Raw genomic sequence first — 27,645 nt, forward strand, 5'->3', positions numbered from 1 at the left:
TATCCACGCCTCTATTGGAGGCTGTTCTTTTAACTACCATTCCAAATATCAAAAAAGTCTCCACGCTACCTACATTTGGTATTCTATGCTTTATTTGGCTGTGTTCTCGGCACGAGAAAAACGTTTACAGATGTTGTTAAGCAGTGACGCACAACAAAACTTGTTTGGCAGCTGTGCTGAGCTACGTTTCTATTTGAGTGTGCTTCAGTTCTTATTGTCACGCATCAAGCAGCTGTTTTCGATGCTGTTGACATTTGCAGCAACTGGGTTTGAGAGTGTAGTGTCGCAGCGCGGGAGGAATACGCGCAAAAGAATGTGAACTCGGCAAGATGACTCTGCAATACAATTTTTCTCCTAAATGCGGGTAAGAATTTTTCTAATTGCACTTTTATATAAAGCTCAATTCGTTGCAAATATTATATAGCTAATACTTTGTCCATACATTCCATGTCCGGCATCACGCAAAGACATCGAGGGGATATTGTTGTGATAATTCTGTTGACATAGGCGCTTTTTCAACTCTTAAGAGTATATGTAATATTCAGCAAAACTGACAGCTGGGCTAGTTGGTTTTGATTGATCTTAAGTAGAGCTTGAAACGGGACACAGAAGAGAAGACACAGCCATCGTGTGTATCGTAGCCGTCGTAGCCGTCGTAGCCGTCGTAGCCCCGTCATGTGTGTCTTCTCTTCTGTGTCCCGTTTCAAGCGTTACTTACGATGCATATATATAATATCTTTGTTGCCCGTACAATGAAATCCCAAGAATATTACAAGAAAACCGTTTTTAATCGGTTAGAGGTAACGCGCAAAGACGAGGGTGACGTATTTACGGCTGCTCGCCATATTCCACGCTTACTACTCCATTGCTTATTTAGGGCACCTCGTTTCCATTTTACAGTCCGTATAAAAGCCGGTGAAAAATAAGCAATAGGAAGCAAATTCGATGAGGTAATTTGTGTTCTTTTTACCTGCTTTCTTCTTTGTTTTTATTCGAAACTCTACAATGTCATAACCAAATATAAAAAATATGCCACGTAATGAAATTGTAGTTTGTTCACTGGTCTCAGTTAATTTGGGTTTCTAGTGTATCGCGCGTGGTATCTTTCACAAATTAATCAATTTGTAATACGATAGCCATATAATATCTCTACTATTATTTCCAACCATCGGAATCATACAGAGTGTGGCAGTTAAAACAAAATTGCTTGACATAGGCCAGCATGCTCCTATTTTGTTTCTCTTATTGCTCCTCTTCTTGCACACCGTTATTTATTTAAAAATTGTAGAAATATTAGAGCGGTGCTTGGGTTCGCTGTTTTGTTGAGGCAAAACTTTTTGAAAATATTTCATATTTTTCTTCTGCATTGTTTAAAAATATACCAACGCATCATAGTTTAGATAGCATGGCTTCTTAAAAACGTATTGTGTCCGCAAATTATTTGGGGTTTCTGCAAAGGGAAGAACAATTAGGTCTTGCTAAAGACGATACATTTAGCTTAACCTAACGAAATGTTCTCAAAGTTAACACAAACTCCGCGCTCCGATAGGACAATTAGGAATCGCCTAAACCTTAAGCGCTATCCAATGCAACGTCTATATATTTTTGAAAAGGGCTAAATAAATGGTGAGATCCAGTAAACTCCATCATCATCACCAGCCTATCAACACCTACTGCAGGGCAAATGCCTCTCAAATTACCAGTAACCCCGGTCCTGGGCTAACTCCGTATTCATGGGAGGTTGTGGCTATAACTACACCAGGGTGGCCAATTTTGCTCTGGTGAGGGAGTGCCCTACCGGCGATGGTCACTTCGGTCAGGCCACACCACAAGCATCATTCTGCAATTCCAACAACACACCGGATTTTTTTCAATCGGTGGGATTTGTCTGGCCACGGGATTCTAACCACGGTCCTTCTGCACGCGAGGCAGATGCTCTACCTCTACGCCACCGCTGCATACTTTACACCACTATACACAATCCTAATCAGGAGTGGCGAGGTGTTGACAATGGTAGCGAGAGTTGTTCACTGGATGATAGAAATCGCTATGTACACGACCCAACCCAAAGACACACGAAAAACACCAACGTCTTCCGATGAGGAAGGCAATAAAAACAATCACTTCTGCGTTGGGGACGGTTAGCTTCAAACTCACATTTATTCCAAAGCGCGCATTGGGGGTCTACGCTTTACTGTTGAATAGACATGGCTATATGCCTAATGTCGAATAGGTGTACTATGGTCAAGACTAAGTAAACTGTTTAAACTTGAAAATTAGAAATAATGTGAAATACTGATAATGGCATTGTTCAGCTACAAGCAGGAATGTCCACAGTAACAGTTTTAGCGTTAGGCTCTTTTGTAAAAGATTTGTGCTGAAAACAGGGTAGTCTAGGAGAGTGATTTTGGGTTATTTGTGGGGGTTTGGGAATATATAAATACTGGATACATATAATAGTTCATTGTTCAGCTTTTTTGCTGATTTACGTTTATACAAATAGTAGGCAAGCGGTTTGACCTAGGTTTACAACGTCCTGATCCCCTATGTCAAAAGAAAGTGAGCTGTTGCAAAAGATGTAGTGACCACCTCCGCACTACAAAAAAGGCGCCAAAGTTCCTCGTGCCGTGTTAAATAATGGTATTTGTTTGAGACACACCTTCATATTGAGAGGAGATCTTTGCACGCCCTTCTGGGGTATTGTTAAATTCTGATCCTTGTGCTTTGGTGTTTGGCCCGTGTCATAAAAAAACAACTAATAAATAATTCGGCATTCAATACGCTCCCTACAAAACACTAAATGTAGGGCCCGCACAAGGCACAATTGTTGAACTATCGTAAGAGGTCGCAAGAATAACACAAAATGACATCTGCTTGCTTTCTTGAGAGAGTCCGCTCATTGAGCGTAGAATACGGTAAACGGAATACTTACGAAATCGCAATAATTCCGGCAAGGTTATTTTTAAGTGCAATGCACTTCCTAAGCGACCCTCAACCTGCGTCCACCGGCGATGTCCGCATCACATACCCACGTGGGGGATTGGCCAGGAATCTCCTCGTCTTCCTTGGCAACGGGGGGAGATGGGCGCGCGCTGCCTGGCCACTGACATGGCACATACCCACGTGGGGGATTGGCCAGGAATCGGGCGTGAGAAGGGCTAATGCACCCGCTTAAATGCATCTTTCTTTCTTTGTAGTTGTGTGTGTGTGTGTGATCTCTCTTTCGCGAACATTACCGAACCGCGCAAATTCAACTCGTGCATTCGCACTTTCACATTCTTCCCCTCGGGGAAATGCGGGGAATTTTTTCTCGAAACAGTACCAGCAATGAAGGCGAACCCGGTAGAATTGCTTACGAACCTGTCGCCCTCATACTTTCCAGTCGTGTGTTGTGTCATTTTACGTTACCGCTGCATCATGAGAGAGGGGGTGCTGCAAGTGTGCGCGTTTTTCTTGTTTGCTGTGTTGATTTAACCAAAATACGACTGGGCTTGTGGCATACCGTTCACCATCTAAAATCGTGCACCCTAAGTATGGCATTAGCTTTTCACTCTCTCGGGCTGAATAGTACAGTGACTGCACGCGGAAACTGACGCAATTTCTTGGGGCGGGTCAGGTGGCTTACAACCGTACAGTGCCGAAAATTCGTTTTTCAGGTGCGAGTTGTAGATCTAGCTTAGCCAGAGTGAGCGCAAGGCTATTAGCCGTGGCGTTTAGCTCAACAACCTGGCCCTCTAAAGAATCAAAGTCGGCCACTTCTGTCCAGACCATGATATCATCGGCGTATATGGTGAAACGGGCGCGTGAGTGAATTTCAAGTTGTCGAGCTACTCTGGTCATGGCCAGGTTGAAAAGTAGAGGGCCTCAATGGACCCTTGGGGAATACCGCGGTCGAGGAAGTAAGTCATGGGTTCCCATCCAGGGTGCGAACTATGAAAGCGTACAAGCCGGCTTTGGAGAAATAGTCTAATTCAATGTAGCGTTTGGCCACTGGGGTAGGCACGAGCTAGTTCCTTCAGAATGACCGGGTGGCTAACGCTGTCCGACGCCTTTTGCAGATGAACCACCATGATGAGGTCAGCAGTGCCGCGATGGTAGTGGGTGCGGTTAATTACCCTGCGGAGAAGCCAGAGGCTATCATGCGCGCCAACATTGGGCCGGTCTGTTTGGGCTGGGTGGAAATACGGTTTGACATACTCTACATAATGTGTGAGCCGACTATTGATAAGTCGCTCAATCAATTTACAAATGACAGGCGTGAGGGAGATCTGCCGAAGGTTCTTGTTTTGACTGGAAGGCTGGTTGGGTTTGGGCATAGGAAAAATAAGTGTTAGTTTAAGGTGTTCTGGCACTTTCCCGTGCTCCCAGAAGTAATTAATATGACTTAAAATACGTTTCAAGGCCTCAGACGGGAGGTTGAGGGGGTGCTGCCACGTGACACAGTCATGACCGGGCACAGAATGAAGTCGTCCTAGCGGATGGCGAAGCGGAAATCGGCCACTGTAAAGGTGGCTCCAAGTCAGGGTCAGTCTGAGGAATATCAATTATTGAAAGTGGAGGGGGGAGAGGAGTTAGCAGAATTGAGAAAGAAGGTACTTATAAGTATCCGCTCCACTGTTGACGGGTCTGCGCTGAGGGTTAGGGTAGCGAAATGAGGGGTCCGTTTGGCAGTCTTCTAAGTGAGGCTTCGGTGCAGACGCCAAATTGCCGGTATGCCACTCGCGTGACTGAGCGTGTCACAAAGAGTTGTCCAGTGATGTTCGTTTAGCTCTCTTTGATAAGCTGTAATAGGTTAGTACTGTTTCCGGATCTTTTGGAGATTTTTCTGGCATTTTTCATTACATCTGCTGGTGCGAGTAAGATTATGAACTTTTTTCCGATGGTTAGACATGTAGTTGTCCATGTGGGGTGTTTCCGTAGCACATTCGATGTCCTTCTGTGCCCGGGTAGATGTTGTGGTGATTAAAGAGCAGAAGACCCTCAATGAGGTTGGGGGAGATGCACTCATTATAGCTTCCCGAAAGTTACCCGAATCAATGCGCTTCATGGCCTTCTGTCGTCGGATTTTTTTCCAACGGAGTTGAATAAGTATTGGGAGATGATCACTGCCCTAAGTTGTAGAGAACGGTAACCATTTGCGAGTAAGGCCTGGAGTAGCACAGGTAAGGTCGGGTGTCGTATCGTGCGGCAAAGAATGAAGGCCAACTCGAGTGGTCATGCCTGGTTCATTCATTAAAATGAGATTTGCGCCTCGACAGCGTCCTCTAGCGCTTGTCCACAAGTATGAGTGTGGGCATAGCCCCATGTGCTGCTCTGTGCACTGAAGTCGCAAACGAGGAGGATTGGGGTAACGGGAAAATTGGGCCATGAGAGCAGGAAACCAGGAGAAAGAGACGTAAGGTTTTGCTGAATTGACAGGCCTGTAATACGCAGTGGCCACGATAACAGGCTTACCGCTAGGTAGGCGGGTGTGCACTGCTACGACTTCATCGTTGTTGGAGTTGAATTCGCTAGAAAAAATTTGCTGGGCACCTAGGGAGGAACGCACCAGAACTGCAGCGTAACCGGGGAGAACTGAAGGTGTAAGAGAACCATGGCGGATGTGTCGAGGTATGGAGGGGTTAGAAAACCTGACATACCCAGCTAAAAGCAAATTATATCAAATCAAACTTTATTTTCCTTGACCTTACAAAGAGGGGGCAGTTACAAAAAGCTGCACTGCATGGCAGCTTGACGAGGCAACTGTCCCTACATTTGACAGAAACTGGCGACACGAGTTTGTCGTGGCAAAAAAAAGGAACACTTACAAGATCGGTGTACAGGCTATTGGAAAATACAATAGGAATTGGGAATGTCAAAAAAAGTACAGGGAAAGAGAAAAACAAAACAAAACAAACACACAGACACAAGTACCGGGTATTACCGCAATCGTAAAGTTTGATTCTTAAATCGCCATAAACGGGTTAACAAGAAACTTGACAAGTATATATACATTGCAGGGCAATAATAATGAAAAACAAGAACACGCATCATGTTTTCCTAATCATGAAAAAAAAAACATCCGATTTAAGCAACATTGGCCTAACAGCTTAATATGAGTTTACAATTATACAACAGTGAGAGGGGAAAGATCCATAAGTTTAAATTCAGCACTCACAGTTATCACACGACGTATAGAATGCAAATTACGGGGTACAAAGATGACGCAACAGAGCATAGTTATTCAAAAAGAATTAAAAATGAAGAAAATTTAAAATCGAAGGTTAAAATAAAAAGATAAAGTTAAAGAAATATATCTCGTAAGTTTCACTTGGAGGCGGAAAAGGTGTACGGCAGCCACAATCAGCTTATTTAAAACGACATGTAGGTTAAATGTCAATGACTGCAGGCCGTAGTTGTTTTTTGGAGTGGGCGTGTACCATGCGTTTGTGAAACGCGTGTTGTACAAAATAGTATTTTTTTCTTTACCCGGATAACTCAGCATAAAATGGGCTGCTGATTTTAAGCGCATTTTTAATGCTTGTGTTAGACGAAATTCGCAACCACTAATAACTGTAATTATTTTATATCTATCGAACAGCTCATTTGTGTTGGCGGCAAATGCAACATCTGCTATGATTCTTAAAACTCTGTTTTGCAATATAGGCAATTTCTTTAGATTCGTTTCAGTAGTCGTGCCCCAGACTAACTGACTGACCAATAATTTAGGTAGAGAAGAAACAGGTCATTTTTAAATGAAAAGCTTTATTTTTTTAGGTAATGTATGACGGACTCGATTTATAATCCCAGTTATTCTACAGAATTTTTTGTGAACTTCGCTAACGTGAACGTCCCAGTTTGCGTTACTTGAAAAGTGCACTCGTAGCACTTTCATAGTCTCAACTATAGCCACCTCTTTTTTCCCAAGCATTAGTTTAGGGAGAGGTGCAATCTTATTCTTGGGCCTAAAGAGAATGCCTTTCGTTTTGGCAGCGCTAATACAATGGCAATTGTTATTTTTTCACTCTAGAAAAATGGGTAATACTTCTTGACAAACGTTTTCTATATCCGTTGTAATTTTTGCTGCAAGTAGAAGAGTGGCGTCATCGGCATAGCATATAAGGTTCACTTCAGGGCGTGTATCGATACAGTGCAGATCGTTAATATATAAGGAAAATAACAGGGGACCTAATATGCTTCTCTGTGGTACAGCTGTCTTTACGCATCTAAGTTCAGATCAAAATTTAGCTAAGGATTTGTACTGGTGTCGGGGATCTAAGTAAGATATATAACGTCAAGAGCGAATTTCACATGTCGGTAATTTATTTAGCAGAACGTTATGACTCAACGAGTCAAAAGCTTTGGATAAATTAACGTAAACTCCCAGTGTCATAAATTTTCGGCAAACTTCTGTAGTATTTGTTTCTTTTGTTTAAGTATTGACGTTTCCGTAGAACAATGCCTGCGAAAACCGCGTTGAAAAGTGTGCAGCAAATTGTTTTTAGAGAGATAGACAACCTAGAATAGATAATCTCTTATTCGCCTTCGAAAACGGGTAATATCGAAATCGGCCGATTATTTTTTTAAGACATTGTAGTCACCGCTTTTTAAATACCAGCACACCTTTAGCAAGTTGCATTCCATAGGGAAATATTCCATTTGCCAGGATTAGGTTAAATATATGAGCGACGTGAGGGGTACAGCGCGTTTCTTGGAGGAGAGCATAGAGTTGTTGAATTTGTTATTTTTACTGTTTGAGGATAGTTTCTTAATGACAGAAGCTTTTGCAGTTCCACTGTGAGGCAGCCGGGGGTGTACCTATTGTGGCTGTTTGGTGGGTTGCGATGGGACTTTGCGAGGGGCTCTATGGGGGGCTGTTGCTTGGGAAGTTTCTGAACAACAGATTCAATTAGGGTTCTGATCTGACTGAGTTGGTTGTCAAAATTTTCCTGGTCTGTTTTTTCGATCTGCCTGGCGCGCGAGACGCTCATAATGAATGTCCGTGCGGACAGCCTGGAAAGCAAGATAAAGATCGAGGGGAGTCGTGGAACGAGTTGGAGCTTCGTGTGTGCTTGGTGCTAGGGCTACGGCTGGGTTGGTTTTGGGAGGTCAGACGAAGCTTCGAGTTAGACTTCGCGGGAGGCTTTGTTCTATGAAGGACGCGGCTTCTCAGCTCTGGGCTCTCTGTGCGGAGTTGGTGATTTTCAGTTAGCAGCTGCTGAATGGCGCAACGCCGTGCAGCCAGCTGCGAAAGTATAGAGGCCAAATGTGCATCCTGGGGCTTACTGGAAATAGATGCGACGGCATCGGATTGATCCGCCGATGCTGAATTATTTCTAATGCGGTCAGCCCAAGATCACCCAACTATGCATCACGTTGAAGGTTGTTGGTTGGTGGGGTAGGGATTCTACTGGTGCACGTGGGGCTGAAAACAACGTGTCGAAATTCTTACAAGAAACACTGTAAATCTTAGTGCCACGACCATCATCTTCCGAGCTCGTTTTGCCACAAGGTTACGAACTGCCTCTGCGGGCATGAGCGAGCCATGTGTCCGATGTTGTGGCAGTTGTAAGAAACTACCCTCTTCCGTTGGTACTGGGGGACTTTCAAAATGGCCATATAATATTTGACTACCTTTGGTAGCGTAGGTGTGTCGAATTGGAGCAAGGCACGGTTTGTGCGGCCAAGACGGCCAGAAGGTAGGATATTGGCCTGCTCACAGCGGAGCCACTGGAGTGTTCCTTCGTTGCTTTCAACGGGCTCTATTGTGATGATTCCTCTGGAAGTGTTAGGCTTGTAGGGGGAGAATTTCGTTTGTGCAGGGACATTTTGAGGGGCACCTTTTAGGTCGAAATGAAGTGACGTGACGAGGAGTAGTCTCGATGCATGTGTCCTCACAGAGTGTTATGTGAACACAGTTGCCTATGGTGTCACAGTTGTGCGGGGCGAGTTCAGCTAGAATTGGTTGGGGGGCCGTTGTTCCTATGATATGTGCAGAGGTATGCTTAGGAATGTCGTTAACACTGAATCTGATGAGCGGCCGTAGCACAAGTTGAAAGCGGGGCCTACTCACCCGGTAGGGGCTAGTTACTCGATCTTCAGCTCGTATCGTGGGTCGGAACCACTGTCGCAATGGTGGCATGGAAGATTTCAGGGTCGATGGAGGAGCTGAGTGCCATGGGTGAGGTTGAATTGGGTCGTCTTGGGAGTGGTTCTCGTCTTGAGCCTGACGGTCTTCACCCATTGGAGTCACAGATTCGTGTTATGATGGAGGCAGAGTTCGTGAAGTAGGTATAAGTTGGGTGTAAAGTAGGCGATTAAGAGAGGCAGGCTGTAGCGGTGTCGATGCTCGATTTGACGAGGTGGAGAGAGCCCTCATAGAAACCGTTGTGGGGAGTGGCGGCAGTGACCTTGAGGGGACGACACTAAAGCTTGCGGCAATGTCGACAGGGGTGGCTGCTGCAGCAACGACGGCCGCAGCAACAGGCTAGAGGCTGGTGGCGCAAACGTTGCGCTGGTGTGAGGCGTAGCACTGACTGAAACGACCTTTGCCCCACAGTTCCGATTGAGCTGCAAACCCTCAAAATTCCCGCGGCAAGATGACACCGATGAACTTCAACTAGCCATTGGCAACAAAAAAAGGGCACAACATGAGTAAAACAGGTAAATACCCGATGAAAGGAGCCAATGTGCAGCCAAAGCACGGCGACCTTCTTATTCTTCTTCTTCTCCACCCCCCCACCAAAGGCCTGTGTCGTGTCAGCACAGCTTGGACTATTGCAGCCAGCAAAACAAAGTGATCACACCGCCGATAACCCAAACAAACAAAAAAAAACCTAGAGGAATATCTCTTGAGGACTCCATGCATGCACGCGAAATTTGCGCATGCGAGCGAAGCACGAAGTGAACTGCTACACAGAGAGAAGAAACAAAATATGCATAACACGCCCAGGGAAAATCATGCAAACCAGTGAAATACCGCGTGCCGAATAGAACCCCAAAGGTAAAGGCAGAACAGAAGCAAAACTCGCTCGCGAGCACAAAGGGGAGCGAAGAAAGAAAATGGCAGCGACAAGAACAATGCAACAATTACGAAACAAAACGCAAGGTGAAAGCTATCTTCTCCACAAGCTTATGGGTGAAAAAACCACAGAAATGAAAAAAACCGTCTACGAGAGTGCAGTCAGTGCACCGCAGTTTTTCCTTCAACCAGTAGCACTCGAATTAATCGGGTGCAGCTTTGAGGTGAGAGTCCACCTGGTTGTTGCACAAATCGCGATGTTCGACTTTCGCCTAGGCGTCAGGTGATCCGCCTCTGCAGCCCGTGCGGGAAGCCCCCGCCTCCAGAGCCACACGCACGACCAGGAGCACGGGCTTTGAGGCGCTTACGTTTACCTGTCTGCGCTTGCCATTGTTCCCTCCCTGGCATGCCGAGGTGCCTCCTGCTTGCCTTTCGTTCACCTTTGTACTTCTGAGCCCTGAATCTCTCCGAACGCAAGCAACGGTTTCTTAACGTTCAACGCAGCGGGACTGCGTCTCGTCTTCCGCGCCCCAAAAAGCTCACTCAGGGGACCGCTAAAGCCTCTATTCCTCCCGGATAGCGACTTTTCGAAACAGGGGATTCCGGGTGGGTATGCATGAGGGCCAGCACCAGTTTGTGCCGACGAAAGCCGAATTGCGCGCCAGTTTGGGTTTCTCGTCAGGGCATCAGCAATTTATTCGCTGCCTCCAGCCGCCTTGGCTGCAAGGGTCGTCTTACAGCAAACGTTCGCAGTTGCGTTTGCCCCGAGCAAACCGCTTCGTCCGGCTGGTCAGAATACGGCAGAGATTGTGCGTCGCCGGTCTGACCGGGCGCTTCTCTTGCACTCAGAAGGACGCGCCTCGATAATTCCCGGCTCACACGCCTTCCCTGCCAAATCCGGGCTGAATCCCGCCACGGCGAGTGCAGTCAAAGTTGGCGCACCTGTCTGTCCGGTGGCTTAAAGTACGGAGTCCGGTTGCCCCTAGCAGTGTAGCCAAGTAGTCGCCGAGAATAGCCGCCGATAGCACGTCCCGCGATGGCATTTCGACGTGAATCGTCCAGTGATGAATCCGGTTTATTGGGTCAGATCCGCTGATCTGCTCCCGCCTCAGTGTCGTTCAGTGAAGACAAGTCACTGCTGGCAGGGTCATCTGCCTCCCCTGAACCAGCGCTGAGAAAATCCGCCCCTACTTTCCCGGCGCGTGCCGTCGCGCTGGGCGTACCTGCCTGAGCTGTGGTCTTGCCGGCCGACTCGGCTGCCTTTGGCTGTGTAGCCGAGGTGACACCGACAATAGCCCTTAACGAGGGGAAATGGCGGGGCTGACAGTCTCCCCTTTGTGAGACGTTTTTTGCCATTGCGACCGATTTAGCCGACCTGATCAACTGATACGGAGTGAAAATTCTTCTCTGCCGCAAGGCTTCACTGACCGTGTCGAGCCTCAGCTTCAATGGTTTAGCGGTGTCGCTCGGTCCCACTAGCCTGCCGCTGACTGTGTCAGGCAATCTTTTGGAGACGCCCGATGCTGCCGCGGTGACGAGACGTGGCTTTTTCCCTGACTCCGGATGATGTAGCTCAACTGAGCGTTCCCTTGGTGGGGGTGGGCTGGCGTCACGGTGGAGATGAAGGTAAACACGACAGTCTGCGGACGAGTGTGCGGTCTGCCCGCAACTACAGTACGTACACACCGCGTTCTCGTTACCCGGTCGCGCCCGAACTTTGGCCTCGGCCAACCTTAAGAGCCGCTCGAACTCTCGCGTTTTTGCGCGTTCAACATCCAGCTCTTCATCCCTGGCCATGCTATGCTCTGGCGATGATTATCTCCCCCACAAAGGTAGGTGCAGAGACAGACCACTCACCGGCGATGAGCACTCCCACTTCTCTCCCGCGGAGATCGGTGGGTTCAAGGATGTCTTCTTCCTGGCAGGCGAATTAACGCATTCGCTGTCTTGCAGGCAGCTCGCAGCCACCCAGCTTCGTCGTTGTACTTGCGTGTAGTCAACTTTCTTCTTCTACTCTCGATACTACTTTTTGGTCACACTTCCGTCACGAGTTCGTCACTTGTAGCGACGAAGGTCCTGACGGCTGCGCCAGTAAAGTGGGATTCGTGGAAAAATGTGGTTGGTGTCGCCGTGGAGTCGTGTGGGGACCCGATGACGAGACGAGGCAAATAGATGATGAAGAAAAGTATATTTACACACAATATTTATAAGGACAAAGGCAATTAAAATACCGCATGGTTCTTCTGTTATTATACTGCTACAAAGGTTCATTGTTTTACTGACAGGAACGTTTTCCCGAGTGGAGTAGAAGACAGACGTTGCAGCCTTGCACGCGTAGCTGTAAAACTCAGCACACCGGTCCTTATCCTCGAGTAAGATGAAATTCTGCAGAATCCTAATTATCGGTGTCCTTTATTTGTCAAGTTGGGTAAAAGGCAGGTTATACTACAGAGGGCGGAGATTTCATGGTGGAATAAAATAAATCATTTGTGTCTTGCGGATGTCTGAGAACGAGACCGCTAGCTCAGAAGCTCCTTCTCTCACTCCAAGATGAAACGGCATGGAAATAAAAGGACTATTTAAAAACACTTGCATTGTGGATGTATGTTTGATTGTCGAAATAGAAGGACTATTTGTCATAGACACGATTTTTGAGGCACCCAACATGTCCATGCCCAGCGATGCAGCTAAGACCATTTATCGCATTTTACATAGAGACTTTGTACAGGGATAGACCGAAAAGCGCCACATCAAATCATATCAAATCAAACGTTTATTTGTTTCAACACAAGTTTGGGGCTACATCAGGCAAAAAGCAGTTGCGTACTCCTTGAGGGTGCCTGACGACCATTGGAGGACAGCGTGTTCACAATAGAAATTACTGCATAAAATGGCTTATTTACAACCTAAAGTATTCGCGATATAAAATTAGCATGAAGTCGTATGCTCATATATAAAAAGCTGCACTCAACCAGGAAAAAACATGTCTACAAATTATTTGTTCACAACGAGTTATCTAAAAAGAATTTCACCAGTTGTTTCCGAGTAACATTTCCAATATCAACACCTTTTTTTCACACGCGTTAAGCAGAACAGGTAATGAGTATGGGAGTGATTGCAGTACATAGTCTCAGCGTGTCGGCATGGTACAAACCAGTTGGTATTGCATCTAGTGCTTACATCTGTAACATTTTAGGATAACCCAGATACTGAGCGCAAAAATGATTTGAAGCTGCGGTTTGGAACAAAAAAGAATAAAGCGGACGAATCTCGTATATACACAGAAGGTGTATTATCTTATAACTTGTAAACCGCGGCTTTGTCGTTTGCGCAAACGGGACATTGGCAATACTACGCAGTGCTTTCTTTTGCAAAAGATGACTCGTGTTTGTATTTTTAGCTGTAGTCGTGCACCAAACAAGTGTGCAGTAATTGACATGTGAAACGAAAAGGGCATGATATATTTTGCAGCTTGGCTTTTGTTGGGAAACAATGACGACATCTAGCTGGCGCTCCCGAGGCAAATGATAAAGATATTGCTACAGAATGCACATGGCATGTCCACGTCATATCATTACTTAAAAGTTGCCCCAAGAATCTTGTGTCTGCTAACAATTTCCACAAGGGAAGACGCAAGTGTGAGCTGCTTATTTAACATCGCCTGTCTGTTCCTGGCCCCGAACATTATACCTTTGGTTTTCGGCGTATTCATTTTTAAACCATTTGAGTTAGACAATCTGGATAGTTCTGATAGACATTTTCTGCCCTAGTTGCTACATCACTTGCATCTGGCCCTGAAATAAAGAGGCTTTTGTCATCTGCATAAAGCATAAAGTCAACACTTTAGTCAACTGTAACAATCTTGGCCTAAACATTAAAAAGAAACGGCCCCAAAACCCTCCCACTTGTAAGTGCGCCATGTTGGCGGACTTACTGGGTACGTGAGCGGTTGGGCGCATGAGCCAGAGTGTGGCAATGCGCTATGAAAGCGCTTTTTGTTCCCAATTGAAGAATAGAAATTAGGGACGGCATAGTCGCACAGAAAGCCTGGGGTAGCGTTGTCTTGCATTTACGGTATGAGCGGGCTTCTAAATGAACCGTTGGGCTTCGCTAGCCGCCAACCGGCGCCAGCAGGGCGGCGTTGCCACCCAGACTTTGCCACATCGCAGGTGCCAGGCGTCTGGCGCTGTTACTAAGTGCCACAGCCAGCACTGGTAAACAAGTTTCGGCAAAGGTCCGCGCGAGGGTTCGAAAATTTATTATAGTTTTGTTTGTTGCCGTAGCGATTGCTCATGGCACCGAGAGGCTCTTACTAGTTCAAGCGAGTTTTATTGGTGCCATGGACCGTTCGCTGATTATGCAGAAACTGTACAGAACAGAATGAACGCGAGTTTTCTTCAACGCCATACGTCGCGTCGGAGTTAGAGGCGGCAGCGCCACGGCCTCGGAGGTGACAGCTGTTACTTTTACGCAGGCTCTCTTGCTTCGGCTGTCTTCCCAATTGATTCATTGCATTCCACTGTCTTCCATTGTCTTCCACTGTTTTCTATTGCTATCCAAGGACTATTCTCTCTCTCTGTAGGGAGACAGGGGGCGGACAGTTCGTCGAGTAGAAGTTAATAAGGGTAGCGTCATGGGCACGTTGGTACTCCATTGTTAAATAAAATGATTGCGCTAAAAACGGGGCCACGGACGGCGGAGGGGGACACGGACGAAGGAGACACACGGCGCAAACTTCCAACTACTTTTTATTTTCCACTGTGTCAACTTGGACGATCGCGCATGCGCAAGCAAAAACATAGATTTAACGTTCGGTAATGCGGCGGCCAAGAAAACCAATTTCTTTTCGGTAAGAGCCAGCGAGGGCGTGATAACACACTTATCACCGAGTCTTGCTATCGCCTCAGCCTCAGTGATTTCTCGCAAAAGTTGTGTACGACCACGAGATAAAATTTAACACCTCTCAAAGATAGGCTTACAGCCGCATCTCAAACAATGTGCCGCCAAGAAACCACCAGTGCACATTTTGTAATATTGCAGTGCTCGCGCAACCCACCATTCAGGCAACGCCCGGTCTGCCCAATGTACTGTATCTTACATTTGAGCGGGAGGCTGTACACTACCCGGCTCGCACAGGCAACAAACCTCTTCTCGTGCTTCTTGTTGCACTTCTCTGGCGTGGGGCGATTGGGGTTGGTGAGTCTGCTCAGCTTCCCACGCTTGTTGGGCGCCGAAAAAACCACCTTAATCTTCACCTTCTTCCCAATCTTCTTGAGGTTGTGACAGATCTGGTGCATATAGGGCGCAACGGCAACTTTCGGGCGATTGCAGGATGCGACATCTTCACCTCTATGTGAAGCACTGGGTTTCGCCTCTCCCAAAATTCTTCCCGCTAACGACACCAGCACTGGCTTAGGATAGCCTGCTAAAAACAGACGATCGCTTTGTTGTTCAAAGTTTGTGCCCATGGAGTGGCAGCAAGACTCTCTAAGGACATTCCTAAAGCACGAACTGACGACGGAGCGCTTTACGATCTTAGAATGAGCTGACGTATATGGCAAAAGTGGCTTATTGGCTCGCGGCTCATAGAACCAGCATGTATGGCTATTACTGAAGGTGAGGCGAAGATCAAGAAACCGGATTGACCCTTCCACCGCCCACTCGTGGGTAACCGGAAGCGGAGTTAAGCGCTCTTGAAACTTTGATTAGGCTTTGGTTGCCTCCAAAGCTAACGGGTCAGAAGGGCAGTCAATAATGATTAAGAAATCATCCCCTTATCTCAAAGGCTTGCACACAGAGCTACCCTGAGTCTGGTTTAAAATTTCGTGGTCTAAGGAGGCTAAAAATAGGTCTCTAAGAATGGGAGCTATGCAAGAACCGATATAAACACCAGTGGTTTGCAAGTAGCATTCACTGACCATGTAATAAACGTGGACTTCAGGAAAAACGGTAAAAGCTCTAAAAAAGACTGCTGGACATACCGACCTCGTTAAAGAGCAAAATATTGACGAGTTCGGTGTTGTGTCTTTTCAAAACGAGGTTGGTAAGTCCAGCAGTCTTTTTTAGAGCTTTTGCAGTTTTTCCTGAAGTCCACGTTTATTACATGGGTCAGTGAATGCTACTTGCAAACCACTGGTGTTTGTATCGGTTCTTGCATAGCTCCCATTTTAGTGACCTATTTTTAGCCTCTTTAGACCACGAAATTTTAAACCAGACGCAGGGTAGCTCTGTGTGCAAGGCTTTGAGATAAGGGGATGATTTGTTAATTTTTATTGACTGCTCTTCTGACCCGTTTGCTTTGGAGGCGACCAACGCATAATCAACGTTTCAACAGTGCTTAACTCCGCTTCCGGTTACCCACGAGTGGCCGGTGGAAGGTTCAATCCGGTTTCGTTATCTTCACCTCACCTTCAGTAATAGCCATACATGCTGGTCCTATGATCCGCGAGCCAATTAGCCACTTTTGCCATATACGTCAGCCCATTCTAAGCTCGTAAAGCGCGCCGTCGGCCGTTCATGCTTTAGGAATGCTCTAAGAAAGTCTTGCTGCCACTCCATGGGCACAAGCTTTGAACAGCAAAGCTATCGACTGTTTTCAACAGGCTATCCTAAGCCAGTGCTGGTGTCGGTAGCGGAAAGAATTTTGAGAGAGGCGAGACCCAGTGCTCCACATACAGGTGAAGATGTCCCATCCGGCAATCGCCCAAAAGTTAGTGTTGTGCCCTATATGCACCAGATTTGACACAACCTCACGAAGATTGGGAAGAAGGCGAATATTAGGGTGGTTTTTTCGTCACCCAACAAGCTTGGGAAGCTGAGCAGACTCACGAACCCCAATCGCCCCACCAAAGAGAAATGCAACAAGAAGCACGAGAAGAGGTTTGTTGCCTATGCGAGCCGGGTAGTGTAGAGCCTCCCGCTCAAATGTAAGAGGCAGTACATTGGACAGACCGGGCGTTGCCTGAATGATCGGTTACGCGAGCACTGCAATAATATAAAATCTGGCAATGGTGGTTTTTTGGCGGAACATTGTTTGAGATGCAGCTGTAAGCCTACCTTTGAAAAGTGTGCAATTTTATCTCGCGGTCGTACGCAACTTCTGCGAGAAATCACTGAGGCTGGGGGCGATAGCAAGACTCGGTGATAAGTGTGTTAGCACGCCCTCGCTGGCTCTTACCGAAAAAGAATTGGTTTTCTTGGCCGCCGCATTAGCGAACGTTTAATCTATCTTTTTGCTTGCGCATGCGCGATCGTCCAAGTTTACATAGTGGCAATAAAAAGCAGTTGGAACTTTGCGCCGTGTGTATCTGCCCTCACTCCGTCCGTGTCCCCCTTTTTAGCGCAATCATTTTATTTAGCAATCGAGTAGAAATACTTGCTTTACTGAGCTGTAGACCTTCGTCGAGAAAGTTCAGGGCGAAGGCGTCCGAGTGTCTAAACAGGGAAGGGGGGGGGGAAGCGTTGGGGGGAGGCGATGGGGATATGTGGCGCGCGAATGTGCATTCGTTTCGCCTTTGGCGCGAGAAGGAAAACACACAAAGAATGAAGGGTATGGAGACAGCAGGCGCCAGGGCGTAGGCGCCGCCGAGGCATAACAAAAATGTTAAGGTGTAAGAGGTGGTTTGGTGCCGTATGATCGATACCAATGACGTATAACCGCGGTGACGCGAAGAGTGACGACAAACAGCATACAGAATTGCCGTGATCGTGTTGATGGTATATGTACCGCCCTTGTAATCTGTTCGCCATATTTTAAAAATTCTGCTTTCGGGGCTGCGACTCACTACTACTTGAACTTGTGCTGGTAGGTTGTATTGCATATTTTTGAATATTTTCATCAAGAGCGCATTGAAAAAGGTCGCCCTATTTTATGAGGAATACGTATAATCCGATTCCAATTCCATTCCGCACAAAAGGCGCCTAATCATTTCCCAATTTTATTTCTTCAAACGTTATCGCCATTCCAGTTTGAATGAATTGCCGGGTTACGTAAAATGGAATTTTTTCGCAGTCATTCCAATTCCGCACTACAAACTCCGCAACACTGGTACTTAGATGGAATATGGACACTGGGTTTCAAGGATTGTGCAGGTGACCGGGGAAATACAAATCCACAGGCACGGAAGCATGCAGATTATAGTGGACGTGGACACAACACAACAGAAACGAATACAAGAGAAGTTGGAGGGTGAGGCCTATATTTAGCCATAGCTTTTGCAGCTGTACCGTTGATAAGCGCATACGCAGGCTTACCTGAATACGTCACAGTTGCGGCGTACGCTCCACTACTTAGTCAGCACATCTAATTGGTGTCTTGAATACGCTTTTGGTTCGTCTAGACCTAGTGACCACTTGCTTGCATGCACTATCACTAAGTAGTCAAGGCTACTAAGGCCAGTCAGTAGATAAGAATGCTATTAACTCGTTTTCCATGAATACGGGAATTAGGCACTCATTCCTGTGAGTTAGAAATCGTCCTTTCAACCTGCCTGTAAAAAACCCCTGATCGGTAGCACAGTCGACACCGTGAAATATGTTTGGGGTTTATGGGATAGTCCGGCGTATAATATGGTATTTCTGCACACTAGAACCAGTACGAGTTAAAACGGCTGTGAATACAAAAAGCACCAGACTTAGGTGAACTTGCTCTTGGCGTTCTGACTCTATAGGCGGAAGTCTTGCGTATGGTCAGTCACGAGAACAAGCCTTCACAAAGTTCTTTTATCATAATCTATGCTGCAGCGCGTTGATTGTTAACTTTATACTGTTGTTTACTAAACTGACAAGAACGCCGCATATACGCTCAGAATGACTATGGTGTAAATCTGGCAGTGCCGCATAGCATTTGGTGTTTCTTTCATATACGCTTTAAACTTATGAGACTATATGTGACAATTACATCTCAAGTATTTATGACCCCGTACACTTATATATGTATCTATTCGTGTTCGACGGAAGTGATGCCTTGAGTGACGCGTAGATGATACAAGGGAAGTGACATGCAATTTTTAAAGCACGATATTGCACTTTAAAATGTTTGAAGCCACAGGAATACATACAGTAGAATAGGATTGTTTGGCGAGTGGGTTTCGATCACAAAAGCTTTACTTTGCTGCCCGCTGTTTCATAAATAACGCACTGCCAACCCATTTCTTTCTTACTTAGTGGTGTGTTTATCCGCACATAGGTGTATATTGAGCGGATGGACAATGCAGGGCCCAGCTCCACGAAACGGGGTGACCGAATAATTGCCAGAATATTTGGGTTACATTTCGAGGATCTGAGACGTGTCATAAAAAGTCGTCCGGTAATCAACCTTCTAATGCTGGCCGCGGCATCAAAAACGGCATAAAACGAGAATCCTTCAGATCAAGATTTGCGAAATTCGTAATAACAGTCTTGTGAAAGAAATAGGGCCTGCGTAGGCGATTTTGTACGGCAAGCGTGTACAGCGACCGTTCTTGACAGAGACAGGCACTGTAAATAAAAAAACTCTAGTTTAAAAAGCAAGCGCGCATTGGGAACGGGGTAGAGGGGGGAGGGGGCGCCTATAACGAAAACATTGGAATACCGTTTTGCTGAGCCACCTGTTGAAACACTTGGGGGGTTGTCGCCTATAATTTTTGGGCGAGGAAGATAGGAACACTGTGCTAGAGTGTAGGTCTGACTAGGCGGGTTTTGAAATAAGAGAACTGCAACAAAATTCGTTTTGCCATATTTTTTTTTATTTTCCTTCCTCAAATCTCCTAAGTGGTTTTGCAAGATGATTTGATCGTGCTGGTTTCTTCGTATTGTTGTTTTATTATGAGCTTTTTTTGTATTTGCAACGCCATAAATTAGAGTTTTGCGTTGCTCCGCGGGCTACGAGCCTGTCCTGGCGGCGCTAAAGGAAGTTTGACAACCTAAGCGCTTCTAGGCCTATCAAAAAGAATTTGCCTAAGGCGATCTTCTTTGAATATAAAGGGGAAGAGTACTGACTATACGTTAAGTTCCTCTCTGTGATGTGAAAAAAAAACGCACACAACAAAGTAGGGTTCTGCATGAGCGGAATCCATGTATAATGAAATTTAAAAAAAATATGTAGGCTGCCTGATTTCAGCTGAACTTTTCAACTTAGACTAAGCTGGCTAATAAAATCGGACTGAAAAGTAGGTCGCAGAAACATCCTCGCGGCACGAGTTGGTACCCCGTTTTCGTTATTCCGTTTATCGACAAAACTGCTTAGTGCTTCTTAAATGCTGTCTCTAAATATGTCTACAAACGCTGCGGCAAAAAAATAACGCCTGTGTGAATGCGTATTATAGTCATAATCTGCAAATGGCAGCAATACGAAAGCCGGTGTTTTACTTGTAAGTATGAATATTTACCAACTTTGTCGCATACTATTGCAGGGGAAATGAAAAGGACCCACAAGACACGATGGCCCTAATCACTCACTCAAACTCTCAAGAATCTGAGAGTCATTGCATTGCACCTCCCATTGCCGTGACTACTGTTCGTTGCCGGATTGTCAAGTTCGCTATTTCGCTAGTCATCGCCTTCGTAATTGCGTGCTGGTTATTCAACGTTGGAAAACTAAACGAAATAGATCTTTCGGTATGTATAAATCCCAATATCATTTTTTGTTCTCTTGTTTAAAATGAACGACAAGAAAGTTATTTCATGTAACTAGATCGGCCGAGTCGAAGCGAAAGGCCTTCTTTGGTGCCCTTTATTGCGGTGGGGCATTTTCATTCTGAAATGTTACCTGGGCGAGAATTTTCTTTGTAATATTATCAGAAAAAATCGCTCAGGCGAGATTCCTACTCCCCAGGAGTACGAGTGCAAGGCACCCTATGAAGATGAATTGTACCTTATCTCACACTCACGCCACTAAGCCGCAATGTGATGAACTGGTAAACAGTAAACGTAGCACTGATCATCAAACAAGGATCAGTATTGTCGACAAATAAAGAGGAGATCAAAAGGAGGAAATAAAGAGGAGAGACGTGGTCATCAGCCTGGTTGTATATGAGGCGTTTTTTTATCAAAATGAGCCTGATCCACCTAAAGCGAAAGTGAACCACAAGCGAAAGTTTGTTACCCGACCTAAATAGAACGCTGTGAAAGCTATTATAAGAGGTTGTCACGAAGCCAGAGACTACGCAGTTGTCTTCGAGGAAAAGAAGTTTATTAGAGCGAACTTGTGCTCCCCTATCAACGTAAACAATACGCATGTGGCGGAGCAGCAATCGACAAAGTTAAATGCGAAGGCGAGCGTCGATGACTCGAATGTCGTGCATCTTCTCTCCGGGAATTTATCACTCGGCGCGAGGGTTTTTCAAATAGTCCATTTGTATCCAGACCACTGTAGATCAACGAAGATTATTCGAGACTGTTCACGTAAGTTCGGAACGCTCTCCATATCAGAAGAGATAACATGCGGCACAGAAAGAAAGGGCGGCAAAAGCACAACATAAATAAACAAACCTGATGCATGGTTCACGGCAATATATTTTATACGTCAGCTGGGCGAAGTTTATGGCCACAAGTATTTAAAAATTATGACAAAACTTTGAGGAATATTGGGGTTACAAAGTTTGATTTGCTAACATTGAATTGAAAGACTCAAGTAAATGCGACATTCTCATGAAAAAATTATTTTGAAATTGAAATTTAAGCCTGGTTCGATGGACTTTTGGTGAAAAAAGGCATTAAAGGTATGCAACAGGGCTTCAAGAAAAGTAGAAATATGCAAGGAGAGCAGGTCAGTCCTCTTGATAAGATATGCAGATCTTTTTGAATTCTCCCCTAGGATAATTTTCCTGCTCAGGCCTCAGGGCACACACAAAGTAAGAAAACGTTTCGTTGCTTTGCCATGGATTTCCAAAACGCTTCACAAGAAGGCTGCTCATATCTCCAGCTCGACGAAGTCGTTCGTACTCTCAGAGGAGTGGAGATTTTCCTGGGTTCGTAAGCGGCAGCTATTTAGTTAAGTAGTACCATAACAAATATGCGAGCAAAAAATTAGTTTAATCAGAGGTATTTCTTGGGGATGGGTGAGACAAAATGAAAGCATCGCTTCATTTCATTTCGGTCTCAGTTTCATTTCGTTCACTTTGTCTTCTGTTGACTTCCTCGCTGGCATCCGGGGACACATATTTCGCCGATCTGCTAATGAATGTCTCAATTATAATAAGCCAGCTCTGAAAAGCGGTAAAAAAACTTCCGAAGACACCCACGAAACAGTTGGAAGTGTTATGCCAAGAGCTAACTTTTCTTGGGCAAAATGATTTGTCTCATTTGATCCGTGAGACAGCAGTATCTGGAATATTTTCGATGTGACCTACGATCTCCGTACACGTCTTCTGGCCGTTATCTCAACTATTTTCTTGCAACAAGTATTTTAGAGAAAAGTTGCCTAGTTCTTCTAGTTGCTGCCTTTTTATTAGTGTTACTTTCGGTGGCTGCATCTGGCTCATTTCGAAAAAAAACTTCTTTTATTTATTAAGCAGCATAATAAGGACAGGTATACAGTGATATGTAAAAGTTATTGGTGATACCATACTGTTCATCATAAATAATATTCGATATATGTAGTATATGCAAAAAAGGTATAGGTTATACCAATAGCAAACTGAAATAGGGTACTAAACCACGAACAGCTCGGTGGGCAATCCATCTTCACAGATTGGAATGACAGCTATTTTTTGTGTTTCTTTCAGCGCATCACATCGAATAAATTTTTTACGATTATGAAAACTTCCACGCATCACAAAACAACCAAACCAAGTACTTTAGCGGCCGTCAAAAAAGATGGAGTAAAAGATGTTCCAAAGGACGTTATTAGCGATGGCATTCGTTCAAAAGCATCTGGAGGAAACCTCTGCCCGCTTGTACCCCCAAATCTTGGTAAACCTTCATTTCTCACTTTTGTGGCGTTCCCTTTTGTGCAGGAGAAATTACTGAGCAGTGGTATTTTACTAACGTATGGTGACGTTCGACACCAAACACCACTTTGTACAGGAAACCGCATGTTGAAAAAATGAGTTTTTTCTACGCACACTAGGAACATGGAAAAAAGTGAAAATGATAAAAAACAAACTTGACACTTTACAGTGGCGTTCTCTTATAATTTTCGTAGCTAGTAATAGTGAAGATATATTGTCGAATGCAAATACAGATCCCAATTCGCGGAAGTTTGATATTGTTGTTTGGAGTCGTCTAATAAAAGAGAGTCTCTAAAATACCTGAAGTGTAGGGCTGGCAAAAGTGGTCTTCCATTCATGGGCAGAGCAGTTACCTTATGCTTTCTTTATAGTGACCTCCTAGTTTTCGAAATATCCCAATTGGAGAATTCATTTTATTGTTGCCTGGTGGGCAGAGAACGGAATGGGATTTGTTACTCATAAATGTAGGGCACAATTTCTGACTGTATAGGATCGGAATTCTTAAAACGAACATTTACAAGCAATCACGTTGCTGCCAATACAGCAGCTAGGTAGGAAAAAAATGTCGTACCTATGTTGATCAATTTTGGACCGCACACATGTAGAAATTGTTTGCTGGTTAAAAACCCTTATAACACCTCTGACTACAGTGTTGGGTGCACTACTGTGTAGTATTAACGTACACTTGTTTCACTTTATTAATTGTTTTACTTATATACTAATGCAGTCATCCCTCGTTATAACCAAGTCACCCGGACGGTGAAAGATTTTGTCATAAGCGGTATTTTGATATATACGACCACTAAAAAAAGCTAAGGCACTTCAGCTTTGATTGACCCACAACTTCGAAGAATCAAAACACAATGCATTCAGTGAACCAAACCTTTACTCCGGTGCAAAAAAGGCAGTGAGCTTTGGCTGTTTCAAGTTTGCGCTAGGCGGGAGTAACCACGGCTTCTATATTTACAAGCATTGCATGAGGCTGTGGTCGCCGCCCATGCATTTAACTTTATTTTAAAGCTGTGGTAGGTCTTCCTCGTCTGCACCATAGGGCTCCTTTGCCGGATGTTTTGCGACATGCAGCGCCCCAGACGCCTCTGGTTAGTACAAAAGCAGACGACCCTCACCGCCCTCCTTGTGTTTTCAAACACAAGCCAGAGCGACAGGTATTTGTACCTAATTTAATCACATTGTGGTGCGTTTAAGTGACTGCATACTGAATGAAATGCCCTTAAAGTAGTTGCGGAGGCTAAACAAAACAATATCCGCTGCAACTAGCCGATTTACCGGCTTTCTTTTGAGCGAGCTGTCACGATGTTATCGACGTGGGACAGTATCTCTAAGTCTGGTGGTCTAACTTGCTGAAGATCCTTGTCGTTCTTTCTTTTTTGCGTACCGTTAACAAAACAGTTCGCAAGTATACCATAAACACAGAATGCTCGCATACGCAAGACGACGCGAGAAGTGCAGCCGACTCTGCTGACATTGCTGGCCTGGCACCCCCTTAAAAACGAGTGGAATTTTTTTTTGTGTTTTCACAAACTAAATGATTCTTGCTTAACTTTTCACGCCATACGATTTACAAACGGCAGTGTGCATGTACACTACCGAGTAGGGGAGGAAATAGCGTCAAATAAACAAATTATGCGCAATTAAATCGCAAGTCCGATATTGCAGAGATGTTTAATACTATATTTACAGAACATAACACAGCCACATACACGATGCGCGGCCCAAATATTTACATACGATCGTCACTGACTCTGTTGGTTATACCTACAGCTGGGGTCGGCAGCCTACATACCGCGGGACGAATATATGGTCCCGCGGGGCTGTATTATGCGGCCGCCAACACGTCGACAGAGCCCCCACCTCTCCCCACGTCACTAAAAATCTGAACAGCGACACGCCAGTTTTGACCTTAAATAGTGTTTGACAGGGAGGCAACAACCGCAAATTGATCGCTTCCAGCTGCATTGTTCCTCATATTCACACTTTGCCGTCAAATATTATTGGCAATCCGCTGAATTCTTTTCTCTTTACTTTCAGAGCCCCCCTCCCCGTCTAATCTGATTTGCCGTCCAGCCCTCCGCCATGTCGACAACCATGCAACTCAGCACTACACCTGAATAGGTCGGCGACCCTTATTCTAGCCTGTTAAATGCGAACTGGAATATATATTGCAAAGACGTAAATAAATAAAGTGCGGGCAAACAATTGAGGAAACGGGACGGCCACTCAGTTTTCCCGACTACTTCGTATACAGCCACTAGTTTCGGAATCACAAAACAGATTTCACGCTTCTGACGCTCGCTGCATTTTGTCACTGAGCCACGTAATGCAACGGCAAGCTAGCGCTGCACTATGTAGTCGTAACGGCGATGAAAACCAGCATTGTTTAATGAAAGTACACGCGTAGTGCGTAGTGCGTATGCACGTACGCAAAAGCGCGAGGCACCGCTGCATACGAGCCTGCAGTCCGCCGGAATCGCAAAATTTCACGCACGATAATTGCCAATTGCGTTGCTTCATTTTTTATAGGGTGCTGCTGAAACATCTTTGCCACTAAGTGAATTAGTTTAAACAAGAAGATTTCACTTCAAATTTGGCTTCATGCTACCATCGATCGGTGAGCCTGCAAGTGGCACAGCGCCGTCACTGTCTCAGCACTTTTGCGGAGCTGTAAACGTAATTAACGCTCCAAAGCTTTTTTCTCTTAAGCCAAGTTGATTGCCGGAAGAGATCGGACGCGTCGGGGATGGGTTGGAGACCATGTCGAAACAATCGGTAGTATCGAGCTCATTTTGCTCCTGTCCACACGGGATTACGGGGCCATTGCCGCTTTGTACCACCCGGAAGTACTGCCCGGAAGTCGGTTTAGCAGCACCCACTGGGCAGCGCAGGAGCCTTATAGCTGGCACTTCACGTGGCTTTTCGTACGCCGGCTCTTCTTCCTCGTCAGGGCAAAAACTAGTGCGAAGTATCTGCGTTTCCATGGCTGAGGCTACCACGCGAGCCGCAACGTCAGCCAAAGCAAACTTCTAGAAGTCACGTTCTACATTTTGGCCAGATATTTTATGAACAGCCTTCTACAGACTGTTGCAACTCCGGTCATCTTTATGCTGGTAATCGTCAGTGACAGTGACAACTGTGCGGAGAAAGCTGGAGTGCGGAAAGCAGTTGGCGCACTTCCAAGATGCTAATTGTTCCCATAAAAAGTTCAGAAAATGGATCCCGCGGATCAAATAAATGTCGTATCTCCTGCTGGCGTTACACGCTGTGAGCCTGCGCTGCAAAAGAGCCTTGCGGCACAGCTTCCAGATGATTTTAATGGTGCCCTTATCCATTGGCGGCAGTACTACGGTTGTGTGTGCATCCAAAAATTCCAAAGCGATCGCCTTGAGGTTGTCGATCTTACCGTGGCTTGTAAAATTGGCAGTTATGAAAAGCACCAAACGACTGTTTGCGTCGAACCGTGTATCGGTAAGACGCGCGCAGTCTTCAAAAATAGCAGCAGTTATTCATGCTCGCGGCTTACTTCTGTATTTGGAGTCGTTGGGAATAGTCGCAATTCAGAAGCACCGCGGTTTCCCCGCATTCCCTTGTATCAAGAAGGGAAGATTGATTGTTGTTGATTGTAGGGTTTAACGCGCCGACGCAACGCAGGCGATGAGGCGCGCCGTAGTGGAGGGCTCCGGAATAATTTTGACCACCTGGGGATCTTTATCGTGCGCTGAAATCACGTACACACGGGCGTTTTTGCTTTTCGCCTCCATCAGAAAGGCGGCCGCAGCGGCCGGGAATCGAACCCGCGACCTCGTGCTCAGCAGCACAACGCCTTAGCCACTTAGCCACCGCGGCGGGTAAGGGAAAGCTTGTCATCGCCTGTTGCATTGGCATTAAACAGCGGCGTAACACGCTCTTTGCTCTGTTTTCTTCCGGATGAGCAGCCGCCAGCGGTAGTGGAGGGTCGATTCGTTAGTATCTTGTAGAAAAATGCAGCCTCATCTTCGTTGTAGATGCGTTAACCCCCGGGCTTTTCAAGTAGAGCTTGGAGCCGATGTTGGCGGCATGCGTGTAGAGTGTCACGGTTCAAGGCTGCACTTTCGCCAACGATGAACATCGAGATTACGCCGTGTCGTCTCCTGAACCACTCAGGCCAACCTTTGCTGCACTTGAACTTCTTATGACCCCTTTGAAGGGCAAAAGCCCCGCCTTTTGCACTTTGTTTCGAGTCCACGCTCGGGAAAGTTGCACTCCTGGCATTTCTTCACTCAATTTAGAAGTGAACCTTCAACTTCGGGGTATTTTGAATAGCGAGTCCTCATTCTCTTCGCCGAGGAGTTTTTTTCAAAGACGTCAAGTACAGGTTTCTTATTTTTCCATGCAGTTTACGAGGTAGGAAGCGGTATGGCGAATTCCATCGCGATGGCAGTCTTCTTTAGGCCGCCTTTTCCAACTTGCTTTATAACAAGAACTTTCTGCTCCCAAATCAGACACCTTCGGCCGGAGCTTAGGGGATTCATTTATCACTGTAGACCACAAAAACATACGCCAGACACACCTAACAAAGCATGTCGATTAACACACAATCACATGGCCTCCAGCACAGATGCAAAGCCACGCGTCGTCGGCACCCAAGACAGTGAACGCAACAAGTGACCCAGGAGGAGCTTTGGAGGAGCAGCGACGTAAAAACAGGCAGCATGGCAGCGA

At 45.8% G+C, this 27,645-nt stretch overlaps 1 protein-coding gene and 1 long non-coding RNA gene across 3 annotated transcripts in view; one reads left to right on the forward strand and one right to left on the reverse strand.

Moving 5' to 3' along the window:
* The first annotated feature begins 231 nt into the window (after positions 1 to 231).
* Positions 232 to 27,645, forward strand: part of LOC144165297 (beta-1,4-N-acetylgalactosaminyltransferase bre-4-like) — a 72,238-nt gene continuing 44,824 nt past the window's right edge. Inside the window, exons 1-3 of the mRNA XM_077695415.1 lie at positions 232 to 364; positions 20,392 to 20,596; positions 22,705 to 22,891. Coding sequence (XP_077551541.1) covers positions 330 to 364; positions 20,392 to 20,596; positions 22,705 to 22,891 — 427 coding nt within the window. The 5' untranslated portion in view covers positions 232 to 329. The remainder of the gene's footprint in view (positions 365 to 20,391; positions 20,597 to 22,704; positions 22,892 to 27,645) is intronic.
* The window catches only part of LOC144165298 (uncharacterized), a 54,391-nt gene continuing 41,151 nt past the window's right edge, over positions 14,406 to 27,645 (reverse strand). For both annotated transcript variants that reach the window (XR_013321451.1, XR_013321450.1), the window contains exons 2-3: positions 23,230 to 23,352; positions 14,406 to 14,576 (exon numbers count right to left, since the gene is read on the reverse strand). This is a non-coding gene — a long non-coding RNA (uncharacterized LOC144165298). The remainder of the gene's footprint in view (positions 14,577 to 23,229; positions 23,353 to 27,645) is intronic.

This window comes from Haemaphysalis longicornis, unplaced genomic scaffold (genome assembly GCF_048455015.1).
Source record: "Haemaphysalis longicornis isolate Haplotype H1 unplaced genomic scaffold, Haemaphysalis longicornis Haplotype H1 scaffold_14, whole genome shotgun sequence".
NCBI classification, from domain to species: domain Eukaryota; kingdom Metazoa; phylum Arthropoda; class Arachnida; order Ixodida; family Ixodidae; genus Haemaphysalis; species Haemaphysalis longicornis.